Genomic DNA, 15383 nt, shown 5'->3' on the forward strand with positions numbered 1-15383 from the left:
ACCAGCGAGACATTCTTCCAGACCTGCAAGACCCCCCCCCCCCCCCCCTCCTCCTGAAGGACCTGCACCGAGAGAACCCACACCAAGAGAACCTACACCCAGACCACAGCATCACCAGCCACACCCCAACCAACTGAGACCACACCAAGCAAACCCTGGCCACACCCTATATTGGTCCCCCATTTCAGACCTATGCCCCTTCTGCCCACCCCATGCCCCCCGCCCCATGCCCCCCGCCCCATGCAGGGGGGCCCCATGCCCCATACAGACAGTGTCATCCTACAAGAAACCTGGTATAGAGGAGACAGACCCACTGGTTGCCCTCTAGGTTACAGAGAGCTGGTTGTCCCATCCACCAAACTATCAGGTGGGTGGTATAGAGGAGACAGACCCACTGGTTGCCCTCTAGGTTACAGAGAGCTGGTAGTCCCATCCACCAAACTACCAGGTGGGTGGTATAGAGGAGACAGACCCACTGGTTGCCCTCTAGGTTACAGAGAGCTGGTTGTCCCATCCACCAAACTATCAGGTGGGTGGTATAGAGGAGACAGACCCACTGGTTGCCCTCTAGGTTACAGAGAGCTGGTAGTCCCATCCACCAAACTACCAGGTGGGTGGTATAGAGGAGACAGACCCACTGGTTTCCCTCTAGGTTACAGAGAGCTGGTTGTCCCATCCACCAAACTACCAGGTGGGTGGTATAGAGGAGACAGACCCACTGGTTGCCCTCTAGGTTACAGAGAGCTGGTAGTCCCATCCACCAAACTACCAGGTGGGTGGTAGAGAGGAGACAGACCCACTGGTTGCCCTCTAGGTTACAGAGAGCTGGTAGTCCCATCCACCAAACTACCAGGTGGGTGGTATAGAGGAGACAGACCCACTGGTTGCCCTCTAGGTTACAGAGAGCTGGTAGTCCCTTCCACCAAACTACCAGGTGGGTGGTAGAGAGGAGACAGACCCACTGGTTGCCCTCTAGGTTACAGAGAGCTGGTTGTCCCATCCACCAAACTACCAGGTGGGTGGTATAGAGGAGACAGACCCACTGGTTGCCCTCTAGGTTACAGAGAGCTGGTAGTCCCATCCACCAAACTACCAGGTGGGTGGTATAGAGGAGACAGACCCACTGGTTGCCCTCTAGGTTACAGAGAGCTGGTAGTCCCATCCACCAAACTACCAGGTGGGTGGTATAGAGGAGACAGACCCACTGGTTTCCCTCTAGGTTACAGAGAGCTGGTAGTCCCATCCACCAAACTACCAGGTGGGTGGTATAGAGGAGACAGACCCACTGGTTGCCCTCTAGGTTACAGAGAGCTGGTTGTCCCATCCACCAAACTACCAGGTGGGTGGTATAGAGGAGACAGACCCACTGGTTTCCCTCTAGGTTACAGAGAGCTGGTTGTCCCATCCACCAAACTACCAGGTGGGTGGTATAGAGGAGGCAGACCCACTGGTTGCCCTCTAGGTTACAGAGAGCTGGTTGTCCCATCCACCAAACTACCAGGTGGGTGGTATAGAGGAGACAGACCCACTGGTTGCCCTCTAGGTTACAGAGAGCTGGTTGTCCCATCCACCAAACTACCAGGTGTGAAACAGGGAAGAGACTCAGGGGGTATGCTAATGCGTTATAGAGGAGACCTAACCCACTTTATTACATTAGTCAAAACAGGAACATTTTACATCTGACTAGAAATTACTAAAGAAATTCTCAACAGAGAAAAATGTGCTACCTATATCCCCCCACTGAAATCCCCATACTTTGATGAAGACAGCTTCTCCATCCTAGAGGGGGAAATCAATCATTTCCAGGCCCAGGGACATGTACTAGTCTGTGACGACCTAAATGCCAGAGCTGGACAAGAACCTGACACCCTCAGCACACAGGGGGACAAACACCTACCTGGAGGTGACAGCATTCACTCCCCCTTATGCCCCCCTAGACACAACTATGACAACATAACCAACAAAAATGGGTCACAACTCCTGCAGCTCTGTCGGACGCTGGGTATGTACATAGTCAATTAAGTTTTTCCCAAATGTAGCGACAATTTGTTGTCAGTCAACCAATCTCTATCAAAATGCAATTCCTTACTCAGAGTCTCCTCTATGTAAACTGTATCCTTCCCTGATATCAGTATGACTGAATCATCAGCATAAATCAGGAGTTTACACATTACTGTATCTGGAATATCATTAGAAAAAATAAAAAATAAGAGAGGCCCTCAAATGGATCCCTGTGGTACTTCACAGGATATTTATTTGGCCTCTGACAGAACATCATCAACATTACTGGTCAGATAAGACGTAAACCAATTCACTGCTACATCATGTAGACACATGAATTTCAGTTTCATCAGGAGAATATCATGGTTCACAGTGTCAAAAGCTTTCTGTAAGTCTAACATGACCATACCTGTATAGTTCCCCTTCTCACTTTCCTGCTTAATGTGGTCAAAAAGGTGGATGAGGCAAGTATCAGTAGAATGAGCTGTTCTAAAGGCAGACTGGAAATATAAAGACATAAAGACGTTTGTGCTCAAGGAGGTATCCCTCATGTGGATTAAAAACGAATCTATCAACCACTTTGGATGAGGCGTTGAGGATCGACACGGGCCTGTAGTTTCCTACATCTGTTTTACTGCTCTTCTTGTGGAGCGGAACCACCCGGGCGGAACCACCCGGGCTGTTCTGAGATCATTGGGAAACGTACCACTACTCATAGAAAGGTTTACAATATGCGTTATCATTTTAGCAGTGAAACGAACACTGTCCTTTATGAATCTAACAGGAAGGTTATCCAGCCCAGTTGCTTTGTTTGTGCTCACTTGACACATTGGAAAGAATTTACAAAAAAAAACGGAACAAACTAGAATGCTATTTGGCCCTAAACAGAGAGTACACAGTTGCGGAATACCTGACCACTGTGAATGATCCAAACTTAAGGAAATCTTTGACTATGTACAGACTCAGTGAGCATAGCCTTGCTATTGAGAAAGGCCGCTGTAGGCAGACATGGCTCTCAAGAGAAGACAGGTTATGTGCACACTGCCCACAAAATGAGGTGGAAACAGAGCTGCACTTCCTAACCACCTGCCCAATGTATGACCATATTAGAGACACATATTTCCCTCAGATTACACAGACCGGCAAAACCATCCCATTTTGATAAACTCCCATATCTATTGGGTGAGATACCACAGTATGCAATCACACCAGCAAGATTTGTGACCTGTTGCCACAAGAAAAGGGCAACCAGTTGAGAACAAACACCATTGTAAATTCAACCTACAGTATAATTATGTTCATTTATTTTCCATTTTGTACAGAGATAATATGACATTTGAAATGTCTTTATTATTTTGGAACATTTGTGAGTGTAATGTTTGGCAGTACAGGTACATCAAAGCTGGGACCGAGAGATTTAAAAACAGCTTCTATCTCAAGGCCATCAGACTGTTAAACAGCCATCACTAACTCAGAGAGGCTGCTGCCTACATTGAGACCCAATCACTGGCCACTTTAATAAATGGATCACTAGTCACTTTAAACAATGCCACTTTAAATAATTCCACTTTAATAACGTTTACATATCTTACATTACTCATATCACATGTATATACTGCATTTTATACCATCTACTGCACCTTGCCTATGCCGTTCGGCCATCACTCATCCATATATTTATATGTACATATTCTCATTCACCCCTTTAGATCTGTGTGTATTAGGTAGTTGTTGGTGAAATTGTTCGATAACTTGTTAGATAGTACTGCATTGTCATAACTAAGAACTAAGGGCGGGACTAAGGGCAGCAGCGTAGCCTAGTGGTTAGAGCTTTGGACTAGTAATTGAAAGGTTGCAAGTTCAAATCCCCAAGCTGACAAAGTTAAAATCTGTAGTTCAAGGCAAGTTAACCCACTGTTTCTAGGCTGTCATTGAAAATAAGAATTAGTTCTTAACTGAGTTGCCTATTTACATAAAGGTTAAAAGAAACACAAGAATTTTGCTACACTGCTAACCATGTGTATGTGACCAATAACATTTTATTTGATGTTTACTGTTCATTTTTTATTCTTTATATCTCTTTTGTTTAAAATCTATTTCACTTGCATTAAGAATGTAAACATATGTTTCCCATACCAATAAAGCCCTTAAATTGAAATTGAATTGAGAGAGATCTAGGAAATTGACCATTCATGTTGCTGTCCACTGAACTGAACTGTATCTTTCACGTCAGAGTTCAACACAGGTGCCAACCCATTACATGGACCTCAAACAATCTCAACTGTGTGTGTGTGTGTGCACGTGTGCGTGCGTGTGTGTACACATTTTACTATACTTGTCAGTAACAAAAGTCCTCACAAGAATAGTAAACCAACTCAAATTATGAGATGAGGAGATTTTTCTGATCCTCACTTGTAAAAAGGCTATTTTAGGCAGAGAAGTTTAGGGTTAAGGTTAACATTAGGGTTAGGATAGAATTCGGGTTAGGGTTTCAGGTTAGGGGTAAGGGAAAGTAGGATTTTTAATGCAAATGAATTGTTCCCCAAAAAGTCCTCACAAGTAAAGTCAGACCTGTGTGCGTGCGTGCGTGCTTGCGTGTGTGTGTGTTAAACTTGGACTGAAATAAAGTGCGTAAATTCCTGAAGGGCGAAAATCTATATATCTGGGATTGTCTAGTTTGCTTTTAAATGTCTGGCAGATCTGATCGTTCTGCGTGCAATCGATGTTTCCTCGATCGACTACACGTTCTTGTTGCTATGCAGGTCCAGAGACGCAGCCAGTCTCCTTGCGAAGCAGCAACGGTGTATTGTCACGACGAAGGGGCTTTTCGTTTCACGTAAAACAACCATTCATTTATTTTTTGTTGAGTTCATATTTACACGAGATTCCGATTCAAATGGTGTTGCTAGTGGTTTAAAACAAGAAAGGACTGTTAAAGAAGCTATGTAGAAAATAAAGATAGGATCGTTTCTGGCCCTGTTTGGATTTGTCTTTACCTTCCATCACCACAGGAAGGCGCAGTTGTGTCTAATTTCGTGGGGAAACATCAACACCTCTGGCCTCCATTGATTTCACAGTCCCCGTCTGTCTCTGGACCCCGCAGTGTTCTCCTAAGGTCGGTTAGTGTAGAGTTGGTTTAGCCTGCGTTCGCTTTTCATTCTAACATGTCCGCCAGAGTCCAAATCTGACTGCTTTTTCTCCACATTTCCCTCCTTCTTGGGGGTTCGAAGGAATTATCCACCACCCCCTCATCCACCACCACCACCACCACCATTGGATTTGTTTGGAATAAACATAGCTATTTCTTAAGGAATACACCATTCATGTCAATGCTTCAACATGCAGCCCCCGCCGAGAAAGGTGAGTTTTACTGGGCTAGCTAACGTTGTTTCTCTCCAACCCTGTGCTATCTAGGCATCTAAATGATTTATGTTACATTGTTGCTAGTTAGCCAGCTATCAGTGGGATGTTGACTTGCTAATAACGTTTATATGTAACGTTAAGGTTAGCTACTTAGCTAGCTTGCTATTATTAGCTATGTGAGTTGCACATTTTGTATTCGACTGTCAATTTCAACCCTGGTTGTAGTTATGTTAGTGTTAGGGTGCCTAGCCACCTGGTTGTAGTTATGTTCGGGTGCCTAGCCCCCTGGTTGTAGTTATGTTATGGTGCCTAGCGTCCTGGTTGTAGTTATGTTAGGGTGCCTAGCCCCCTGGTTGTAGTTATGTTAGGGTTCCTAGCCCCCTGGTTGTAGTTATGTTAGTGTTAGGGTGCCTAGCCCCCTGGTTGTAGTTATGTTAGTGTTAGGGTGCCTAGTCCCCTGGTTGTAGTTATGTTAGTGTTAGGGTGCCTAGTCCCCTGGTTGTAGTTATGTTAGGGTTAGGGTGTCTAGCCCCCCGGTTGTAGTTATGTTAGGGTGCCTAGCCCCCTGATTATAGTTATGTTAGGGTGCCTAGCCCCCTGATTGTAGTTATGTTAGGGTGCCTAGCCCCCTGGTTGTAGTTATGTTAGGGTGCCTATCCCCCTGGTTGTAGTTATGTTAGGGTGCCTAGCCCCCTGGTTGTAGTTATGTTAGGGTGCCTAGCCCCCTGGTTGTAGTTATGTTAGGGTGCCTAGCCCCCTGGTTGTAGTTATGTTAGTGTTAGGGTGCCTAGTCCCCTGGTTGTAGTTATGTTAGTGTTAGGGTACCTAGTCCCCTGGTTGTAGTTATGTTAGGGTGCCTAGCCCCCTGGTTGTAGTTATGTTAGTGTTAGGGTACCTAGTCCCCTGGTTGTAGTTATGTTAGTGTTAGGGTGCCTAACCCCCTGGTTGTAGTTATGTTAGGGTGCCTAACCCCCTGGTTGTAGTTATGTTAGGGTGCCTAACCCCCTGGTTGTAGTTATGTTAGGGTGCCTAGCCCCCTGGTTGTAGTTATGTTAGGGTGCCTAGCCCCCTGGTTGTAGTTATGTTAGGGTGCCTAGCCCCCTGATTGTAGTTATGTTAGGGTGCCTAGCCCCCTGATTGTAGTTATGTTAGTGTTAGGGTGCCTAGCCCCCTGGTTGTAGTTATGTTAGTGTTAGGGTGCCTAGCCCCCTGGTTGTAGTTGTGTTAGGGTGCCTAGCCCCCTGGTTGTAGTTATGTTAGGGTGCCTAGCCCCCTGATTGTAGTTATGTTAGTGTTAGGGTGCCTAGCCCCCTGGTTGTAGTTATGTTAGTGTTAGGGTGCCTATCCCCCTGCTTGTAGTTATGTTAGTGTTAGGGTGTCTATCCCCCTGGTTGTAGTTATGTTAGTGTTAGGGTGTCTAGCCAACTAGTCACTACGAGCTGTTTGGTCAGCTAGTTAGGTCTGGTTGTGGTGTTGAAGAACCGCTATCTGGTAACTAACCACAGATACTGGCCTCTTCTAACGTTAGGGAAATGTTGAATAGCCCAACAGCTTGTTATAACTAATGTTACTACATCGCTAAGGTGGCTGAACAAGTACGGTACACTTCATTATCTTTCTGTTGCAGTTTGTTCCCTTTTCTATAGTTTTTAGTTGTTCAAATCTCTGAAACGTTTTGTTGAGCTAACGAGCAACCTTGTTGACACACTACTTGATGACTTGCTGTTGTCTATCACATGTCTGTCCCGTTAACCCACGCGGTTAGATAACAGGCATAGCTATAGGCATATCATCTGTAGTGGGACATAGCTAGTTATGATAATGTTTCGAAACAAATTTGAAGTACAGTGATGAAGTGTAAAACAGGGAAATCATGTTTCTGACAGCTCGAATGACTTCATCTGGGCTGGAGTAATGTCCGCGGGTTCTGCCCCGTAAAACATAGCTGAGCAGAAGATAGGAAGGGGCTGTTCCATTAGCTGTTTTTAGCACAGCCTTGCATTGTCTTTTAGTGTATTTTGGACAAAACCTAGCTAGCTAACTGGCATTTTGTTTGCGCCGTTCAGTCAGCTGGAGGAGAAGGAATGTTCCGCTGTGGTCAGTCACGGAAGGGTTACTGTAATGACGCTGTTTGCTATACAAACAGCACCGTGTCTTATTCAGGGTAGCTCATCACAGCTGTCTAGTTATTACCGACAGCCCACACAAAACACGCATAAAACACCGCGCATTTAATTTCCATTCCATAGAGACCGGTAGTCATCCGGTCTCGAACCTTATAGTTTCCATCACCGATAATATTCAACGACATGACCTCTGTCGGTAGCTAATACAAGAGGATACTGCAGTAATCCATGGGCCATTGTCTACAGTCTTCCCTTTGTGTGTGTTTGTGTTTTGTGACAACTCTCTGGTTCAATGTAGAATATACTGTAACAAAGTATAGTGTCCCTTTGTCTCGTTCTGACTGCCATTTACCGTGTTGAAATAGTCTGTGTTTCTCTTTCATGCTCTCAGTTATTCCAGAATAGGTGTATGAGAACCAGTTACCGACTTGCAGTACCTGAGCACAGTTTTCACTTAATTACTGGTTATTCCCTGGTGCTGTTGCTGCTCGTTGTGGGCAGACTGAACATGTCACATCATGTCCTCCCCTTTATGGGTGGGATAGAGAGTACATCTCCCCTCTACCTCCCCATTCTCTATCTCTTTCTCCCTTCTTTATCTTTCCTGTTTGTCCTCGCCCTCGCTCTCTCGCTCCCTCGCTCTTCCCTCGCTCTTCCCTCGCTCTTCCCTCGCTCTCCCCTCGCTCTCCCCTCGCTCTTCCCTCGCTCTTCCCTCGCTCTTCCCTCGCTCTTCCCTCACTCACCCCTCCATACACCACTCCCTCTCTAACCCTGATAAACCCCTCCATACACCACTCCCTCTCTATCCCTGATAAACCCCTCCATACACCACTCCCTCTCTAACCCTGATAAACCCCTCCATACACCACTCCCTCTCTATCCCTGATAAACCCCTCCATACACCATTCCCTCTCTATCCCTGATAAACCCCTCCATACACCACTCCCTCTCTAACCCTGATTAACCCCTCCATACACCACTCCCTCTCTATCCCTGATAAACCCCTCCATACACCACTCCCTCTCTAACCCTGATAAACCCCTCCATACACCACTCCCTCTCTAACCCTGATAAACCCCTCCATACACCACTCCCTCTCTAACCCTGATAAACCCCTCCATACACCACTCCCTCTCTAACCCTGATAAACCCCTCCATACACCACTCCCTCTCTAACCCTGATAAACCCCTCCATACACCACTCCCTCTCTAACCCTGATAAACCCCTCCATACACCACTCCCTCTCTAACCCTGATTAACCCCTTCATACACCACTCCCTCTCTAACCCTGATAAACCCCTCCATACACCACTCCCTCTCTATCCCTGATAAACCCCTCCATACACCACTCCCTCTCTAACCCTGATAAACCCCTCCATACACCACTCCCTCTCTAACCCTGATAAACCCCTCCATACACCATTCCCTCTCTATCCCTGATAAACCCCTCCATACACCACTCCCTCTCTATCCCTGATAAACCCCTCCATACACCACTCCCTCTCTATCCCTGATAAACCCCTCCATACACCACTCCCTCTCTATGGGAAACATCTTTTACATTGCCAAAGCAAGTAAAATAGATAATAAACAAAAGTGAAATAAACAATTAACAGTGAACATTACTCTCACAAAAGTTCCAAAAGAATAAAGACATTTCAAATGTAATATTGTGTGCAAATAGTTAAATGTACAAAAGAGAAAATGAATCAATATAAAAATGGGTTGTATTTATAATGGTGTTTGTTCTTCACTGGTTTCCCTTTTCTTGTAGCAACAGGTCACAAATCTTGCTGTGTGATGGCACACTGTGGTATTTCACCCAGTAGATATGGGTGTTTATCAAAATTGTGTTTGCTTTCAAATTCTTTGTGGGTCTATGTAATCTGAGGGAAATGTGTGTATCTAATATGGTCATACGTTTGTTTGGCAGGAGGTTAGGAAGTGCAGCTCAGTTTCCACCTCACCTTGTGGGCAGTGTGCACATAGCCTGTCTTCTCTTGAGAGCCATGTCTGCCTTCAGCGGCCTTTGTCAATAGCAAGGCTGAGTCTGTACATAGTCAAAGCTTTCCTTAAGTTTGGGTCAGTCATAGTGGTCAGGTATTCTGCCACTGTGTACTCTCTGTTTAGGGCCAAATAGCATTCTAGTTTGCTCTGTTTTTTTGTTAATTCTTTCCCATGTGTCAAGGAATGATCTTTTTGTTTTCTCATGTTTGGGTCTAATTGTGTTGCTGTCCTGGGGCTCTGTGTGGTCTGTTTGTGTTTGTGAACAAAGCCTCAGGACCAACTTATTTAGGGGACTGTCTCCAGGTTCATCTGTCTTTAGGTGATGGCTTTGTTATGGAAGGTTTGGGACTTTTTGCAGAATTCTGCATGCAGTTTAAATTTGGTGTTTATCCCATTTTGTGAATTGTTAGTTTATGAGCGGACCCCAGACCTCACAACCCTGAAGGGAAATGGGTTCTATAACTGATTGATTCAAGTATTCTAATTGGTATGTTGAATTTTATGTTCCTTTTGATGGCGTAGAAGGCCCTTCTTGCCTTGTCTCTCAGATTGTTCACAGCTTTGTTGAAGTTACCTGTGACGCTGATGTTTAGGCCGAGGTATGTATATTTTTTTGTGTGCTCTAGGGCAACGGTGTCGAGATGGAATTTGTATTTGTGGTCCTGGCAACTAGACCTTTTTTGGACCACCACCAGAGATTTACTGACAGGGCCCAGGTCTGACAGGGCCCAGGTCTGACAGGGCCCAGGTCTGACAGGGCCCAGGTCTGACAGGGCCCAGGTCTGACAGGGCCCAGGTCTGACAGGGCCCAGGTCTGACAGGGCCCAGGTCTGACAGGGCCCAGGTCTGACAGGGCCCAGGTCTGACAGGGCCCAGGTCTGACAGGGCCCAGGTCTGACAGAATCTGTGCAGAAAATCTAGGTGCTGCTGTAGGCCCTCCTTGGTTGGGGACAGAAGCACCAGATCATCAGAAAACAGATTCTAGCAGGGTGAGGCCGGGTGCTGCAGAATGTTCTAGTGCCCTCGCTGATTCGTTGATATACAGTACCAGTTAAGGGTTTGGCCACACCTACTTATTCAAGGGTTTTTCTTTTCTTTGGTACTATTTTCTACATTGTAGAGTAATAGTGAAGATGTACACTACCGTTCAAAAGTTTTGCGGTCACTTAGAAATGTCCTTGTTTTTGAAAGAAAAGCAAACCTTTTGTCCATTAAAATAACATCAAATTGATCAGAAATAATTGTAAATTACTATTGTAGCTGGAAACGGCTGATTTAAAAAAAAAAAATGGAATATCTACATAATTGCAAAAGGGTTTTCTAATGATCAATTAGTCTTTTAAAATTATAAACTTGGATTAACTAACACAACGTGTCATTGGAACACAGGAGTGATGGTTGCTGATAATGGGCCTCTGTACACCTATATTCCATATCAAATCTGCCGTTTCCAGCTACAGTAGTCATTTACAATGTCTACACTGCATTTCTGATCAATTTGATTATTATAATAATTTTTACCCCCTTTTCTCCCCAATTTTGTACTATCTTGTCTCATTGCTACAACTCCCGTACTACGGGCTCGGGAAAGACGAAGGTCGCGAGTCATGCGTCCTCCGAAACAACCCAACCAAGTCGCACGGCTTCTCAACACAGCGCACATCCAACCCGGAAGCCAGCCACACCAATGTGTCGGAGGAAACACCGTGCACCTGGCGACCTGGTTAGCATGCACCGCGCCCGGCCCATCACAGGAGTCACTAGTGCGCGATGAGACAAGGATATCCCTACCGGCCAAACTCTCCCTAACCCGGACGACGCTAGGCCAATTGTGTGTCGCCCCATGGACCTCCCGGTCGCTGCTGGCTGCGAAGGAGCCTGGGCTCGAACCCTCTGGTGGCACAGCTAGCACTGCGATGCTGTGCCTTAGACCACTGCGCCACCCGGGAGGCCCTAATTTGATGTTATTTTAATGGAGAAAAATGACCCCAAACAGTAAGTTTTCTTTATTTTTTGGTTTTGTAGTTTTCTATTCAATGCCATTACAGTATCCATTGACTTAGGACTCAATTTGCAGTTCCTATGCCTTCCACTAGATGTCAACAGTCGTTAGAAATTGTTTCAGGCTTGTATTCTTATAAATGAGGGAGTAAGACCAGTCTGAATGAGTGGGCGCTGACGTGTCACAGAGCTTTTTTTTATGCGCAATCCCGAGGAGTGCCTTTTTTGTTTACCTTTTATATTGACGACGTTATTGTCCGGTTTAAATATTATAGATCATTTAGGCTAAAAACAACCTGAGGATTGAATATAAACATCTTTTGACATGTTTCTATGAACTTTACGGATACAATTTAGATTTTTTTGTCTGCCTGTTGTGACTGCGTTTGAGCCTGTGGATTACTGAAGAAAACGTGTAAACAAAACAGAGGTTTTTGGATATAAAGAGACTTTATCGAACAAAAGGAACATTTATTGAGTAAATGAATGTCTTCTGAGTGCCACCATAGGAAGATCATCAAATGTAAGGGATTAATTTGATCTCTATTTCTGAGTTTTGTAACGCTTCTGCTTGGCTGGTTACTGTTTGTAATAATTTGTCAACTGGGCTATGTATGTTCTGGGCTAGGTATGCTTTCGCCGAAAAGCATTTTATAAATCTGACGCCGTGGTTGAATTAACAAGAAGTTCATCTTTAAACCTATGTAAAATATGTTTTGTTTTCTGAATTTTCATAATGAGCATTTCTGTATTTGAATTTGACTCTCTGCAATCTCACTGGATGTTGGCCAGATGGGATGCTAGCGTCCCACATACCCTAGAGAGGTTAACTTGTGATTATCAAGATAAGTTTAATGCTAGATAGCAACTTACTTTGGCTCCTTGCTGCACTCGCGTAACAGGTTGTCAGCCTGCCACGCAGTCTCCTCGTGGAGTGCAATGTTATTGACCATAATCGGCGTCCAAAATGCAGATTACCTATTGTTATGAAAACTTGAAATAGGCCCTAATTAACCGGCCATGCCGATTTTAATCGGTCACCCTCTAACAAGAACAGCTCAAATAAGCAGAGAGAAACGACACTCCATTACATTAAGAGTTCAGTCAATCCAGAAGATGTAAAGAACTTTGAAAGTTTCTTCAAGTGCAGGCGGAAAAAAACATCAAGCGCTGTCATGAAACTGGCTCTCATGAGGACCGCTACAGGAAAGGAAGACCCAGAGTTACTTCTGCAGTAGAGGAGAAGTTCATTAGAATTACCAGCCTCAGATTGCAGTCCAAATAAATGCTTCAGAGTAAATGTAACGGACACATCTCAACATCAACTGTTCAGAGGAGACTGCGTGAATCAGGCCTTCATGGTCGAATTGCTGCAATGAAACCAATACTGAAGGACACCAATAAGAAGAAGAGACTTGCTTGGGCCAAGAAACACGAGCAATGGACATTAGACTGTTGGAAATCTGTCCTTTGGTCTGATGAGTCCATATGTTAGATTTTGGGCTCCAACCGCCGTGTCTCTGTGAGACGCAGAGTAGGTGAACGGATTATCTCTGCATATGTGGTTCCCACCGTGAAGCATGGAGGAGGAGGTGTGGCGGTGTTTTGCTGGTGACACTGTCTGTGATTTTATGTAGAATTCAAGGCACACTTAACCAGCATGGCTTCCACAGCATTATGTAGCGATACGCCATCTCATCTGGATTGCGCTTAGTGGGACTCCCATTAGTTTTTCAATATGACAATGACCCAAAACACACCTCCAGGCTGTGTAAGGGCTATTTGACCAAGAAGGAGAGTGATGGAGTGCTGCATCAGATGACTTGGCCTCCACAATCACCCGACCTCAACCCAACTGAGATGGTTTGGGATGAGTTGGACCTAGAGTTACAAAGGGTCGGAACCCTTCCGTTAAATTTCCGTAATTTTACTGGAAATGTTCCATGGAAAGTTAAACCTTGGAATTTGGGGAGTTTTGCTTAAATTCATCAAGTGTTCACTTATAACAGTCAACTTTTTTTAGTGGGATACACAAGGCAATTCTAGGTCTTGTGGCATATTTTGGTTATACTATCCCCAATTCAATAGAATTGTAATCATCTACATGCACAGTGCATTCTTCCATCACATGTAAGGCTGATTCTCAAGATCACTAATGAGATGCTATTGAGCCCACACTACTCTACTGTCTGAGCCAAGGACTACATGCTTTCTGGTAAATTTTGATTACAATTCTGGTTGGGGTGAATATATTTTATATGACATACATGGGTAGTGTTAATTCACCTGTTTCCATACAGGTTTAATTTAAAAAAAATTATCTTACAAAGGAGTTGTTTAATCTAACTGCTTAACTATTTATCTGTACATTTTTTTTTTCTCATACTTTTCTAATTTTCACAGGAAAATTCCACGGGCACTATCTGATATGTGGAGACATTTCACTGCAGCTAGTGTAGAAGGAAAAGCTGTGTACATTTGCAAATACTGTGCCAAGTCATATGTGAAGAATGCAACAAAGATGCAGAATCATCTGGCCAAGTGCATAAAGTTCCCTCAGCGCTCACAACAAGCAACCTCTGACAAAAGTGTCTTGCTCGAGCTGTGTATGCAACTGGTTCACCTCTGCTCACAGGCAATGTGTATTGGAAGAGATTTTCTGAATGTTCTTCGCCCAGCATACACCCATCCAACCAGACATGTGTTATCTACTCATTTTCTGGATGCAGAGTTCAACAGAGTTCAAGTGAAGGTCAAGCAAATCATAGAGAAAGCAGACTGTATTGCAATCATCTCTGATGGGTGGTCGAATGTTCATGGGCAAGGAATAATTAACTACATCATCTCCACCCCTCAACCAGTATTCTACCAGAGCACAGACACAAGGGACAACAGACACACTGGTCTCTACATTGCAGATGAGCAGAAGGCAGTCAATGACCTTGGACCACAGAAGGTATTTGCACTGATGACAGACAATGCTGCGGACATGAAGGCTGCTTGGTCTAAAGTGGAGGAGACCTACCCTCACATCACACCCATTGGCTGTGCTGCTCATGCATTGAATCTCCTCCTCAAGGACATCATGTCACTGAAAACAATGGATACACTCTACAAGAGAGCCAAGGAAACGGTTAGGTATGTGAAGAGTCATCAAGTTATAGCAGCAATCTACCTCACCAAGCAAAGTGAGAAGAATAAGAGCACCACATTGAAGCTGCCCAGCAACACCCGTTGGAGTGGTGTTGTCATCATGTTTGACAGTCTCCTGGAGGGGAAGGAGTCTCTCCAAGAAATGGCCATATCACAGTCTTCCGATATGGACAGCCGCATCAAGAGGATCCCCCTCAAGGGTTAACATTTTTTTTGCCATCCGGGAAAATTTGAGGCTTTTTGAGTCTGACAACGAGCCATCCTCAACAAGGTCGGAGTGTGACAGTGAAGATGAGTTCTCAGAGTCTGATGTTTGTCACGATCCGGCTCGAAGTTCGTAACAAAAAGGGAGACAACGTGGAGATAAGGAATAACAAAATATAATTATTAACTGAGGTAAACTAAATACAATTAACAATGGTGTGTGTGTAGTCAGTAATCAGTAGTGTAAGTGAGTGGTTGCGTGCATAAATGTGATAATGAGGGGTGTTGAAAGGTGCCAAAACAAACAAAACGGCCACAACCAAAATCTATCAGTGTCTGCATGGAGAGAGTCTCCTCAATGAATGGTGAAGAGGTGCATTTATCCTGGGACACACCCACGCCCAGGTGTGTCTCATTTCGCCGACGACCCTCCCGGCTCCGCCCACCGACATTAAGGATTACACTATTATATTATGACAGACCAGCTAATCTACTGTCTATTATATTATGACAGACCAGCTAGATCT

General features: G+C 44.7%; 1 protein-coding gene across 1 annotated transcript in view; it reads left to right on the plus strand.

Moving 5' to 3' along the window:
* The first annotated feature begins 192 nt into the window (after positions 1-192).
* Positions 193-15383, plus strand: part of LOC109880529 (F-BAR and double SH3 domains protein 2) — a 107115-nt gene continuing 91924 nt past the window's right edge. The window contains 1 exon segment of the mRNA XM_031796322.1: positions 193-293. Coding sequence (XP_031652182.1) covers positions 193-293 — 101 coding nt within the window.

The sequence above is a fragment of the Oncorhynchus kisutch genome, linkage group LG18 (assembly GCF_002021735.2).
Source record: "Oncorhynchus kisutch isolate 150728-3 linkage group LG18, Okis_V2, whole genome shotgun sequence".
Classification (NCBI taxonomy): domain Eukaryota; kingdom Metazoa; phylum Chordata; class Actinopteri; order Salmoniformes; family Salmonidae; genus Oncorhynchus; species Oncorhynchus kisutch.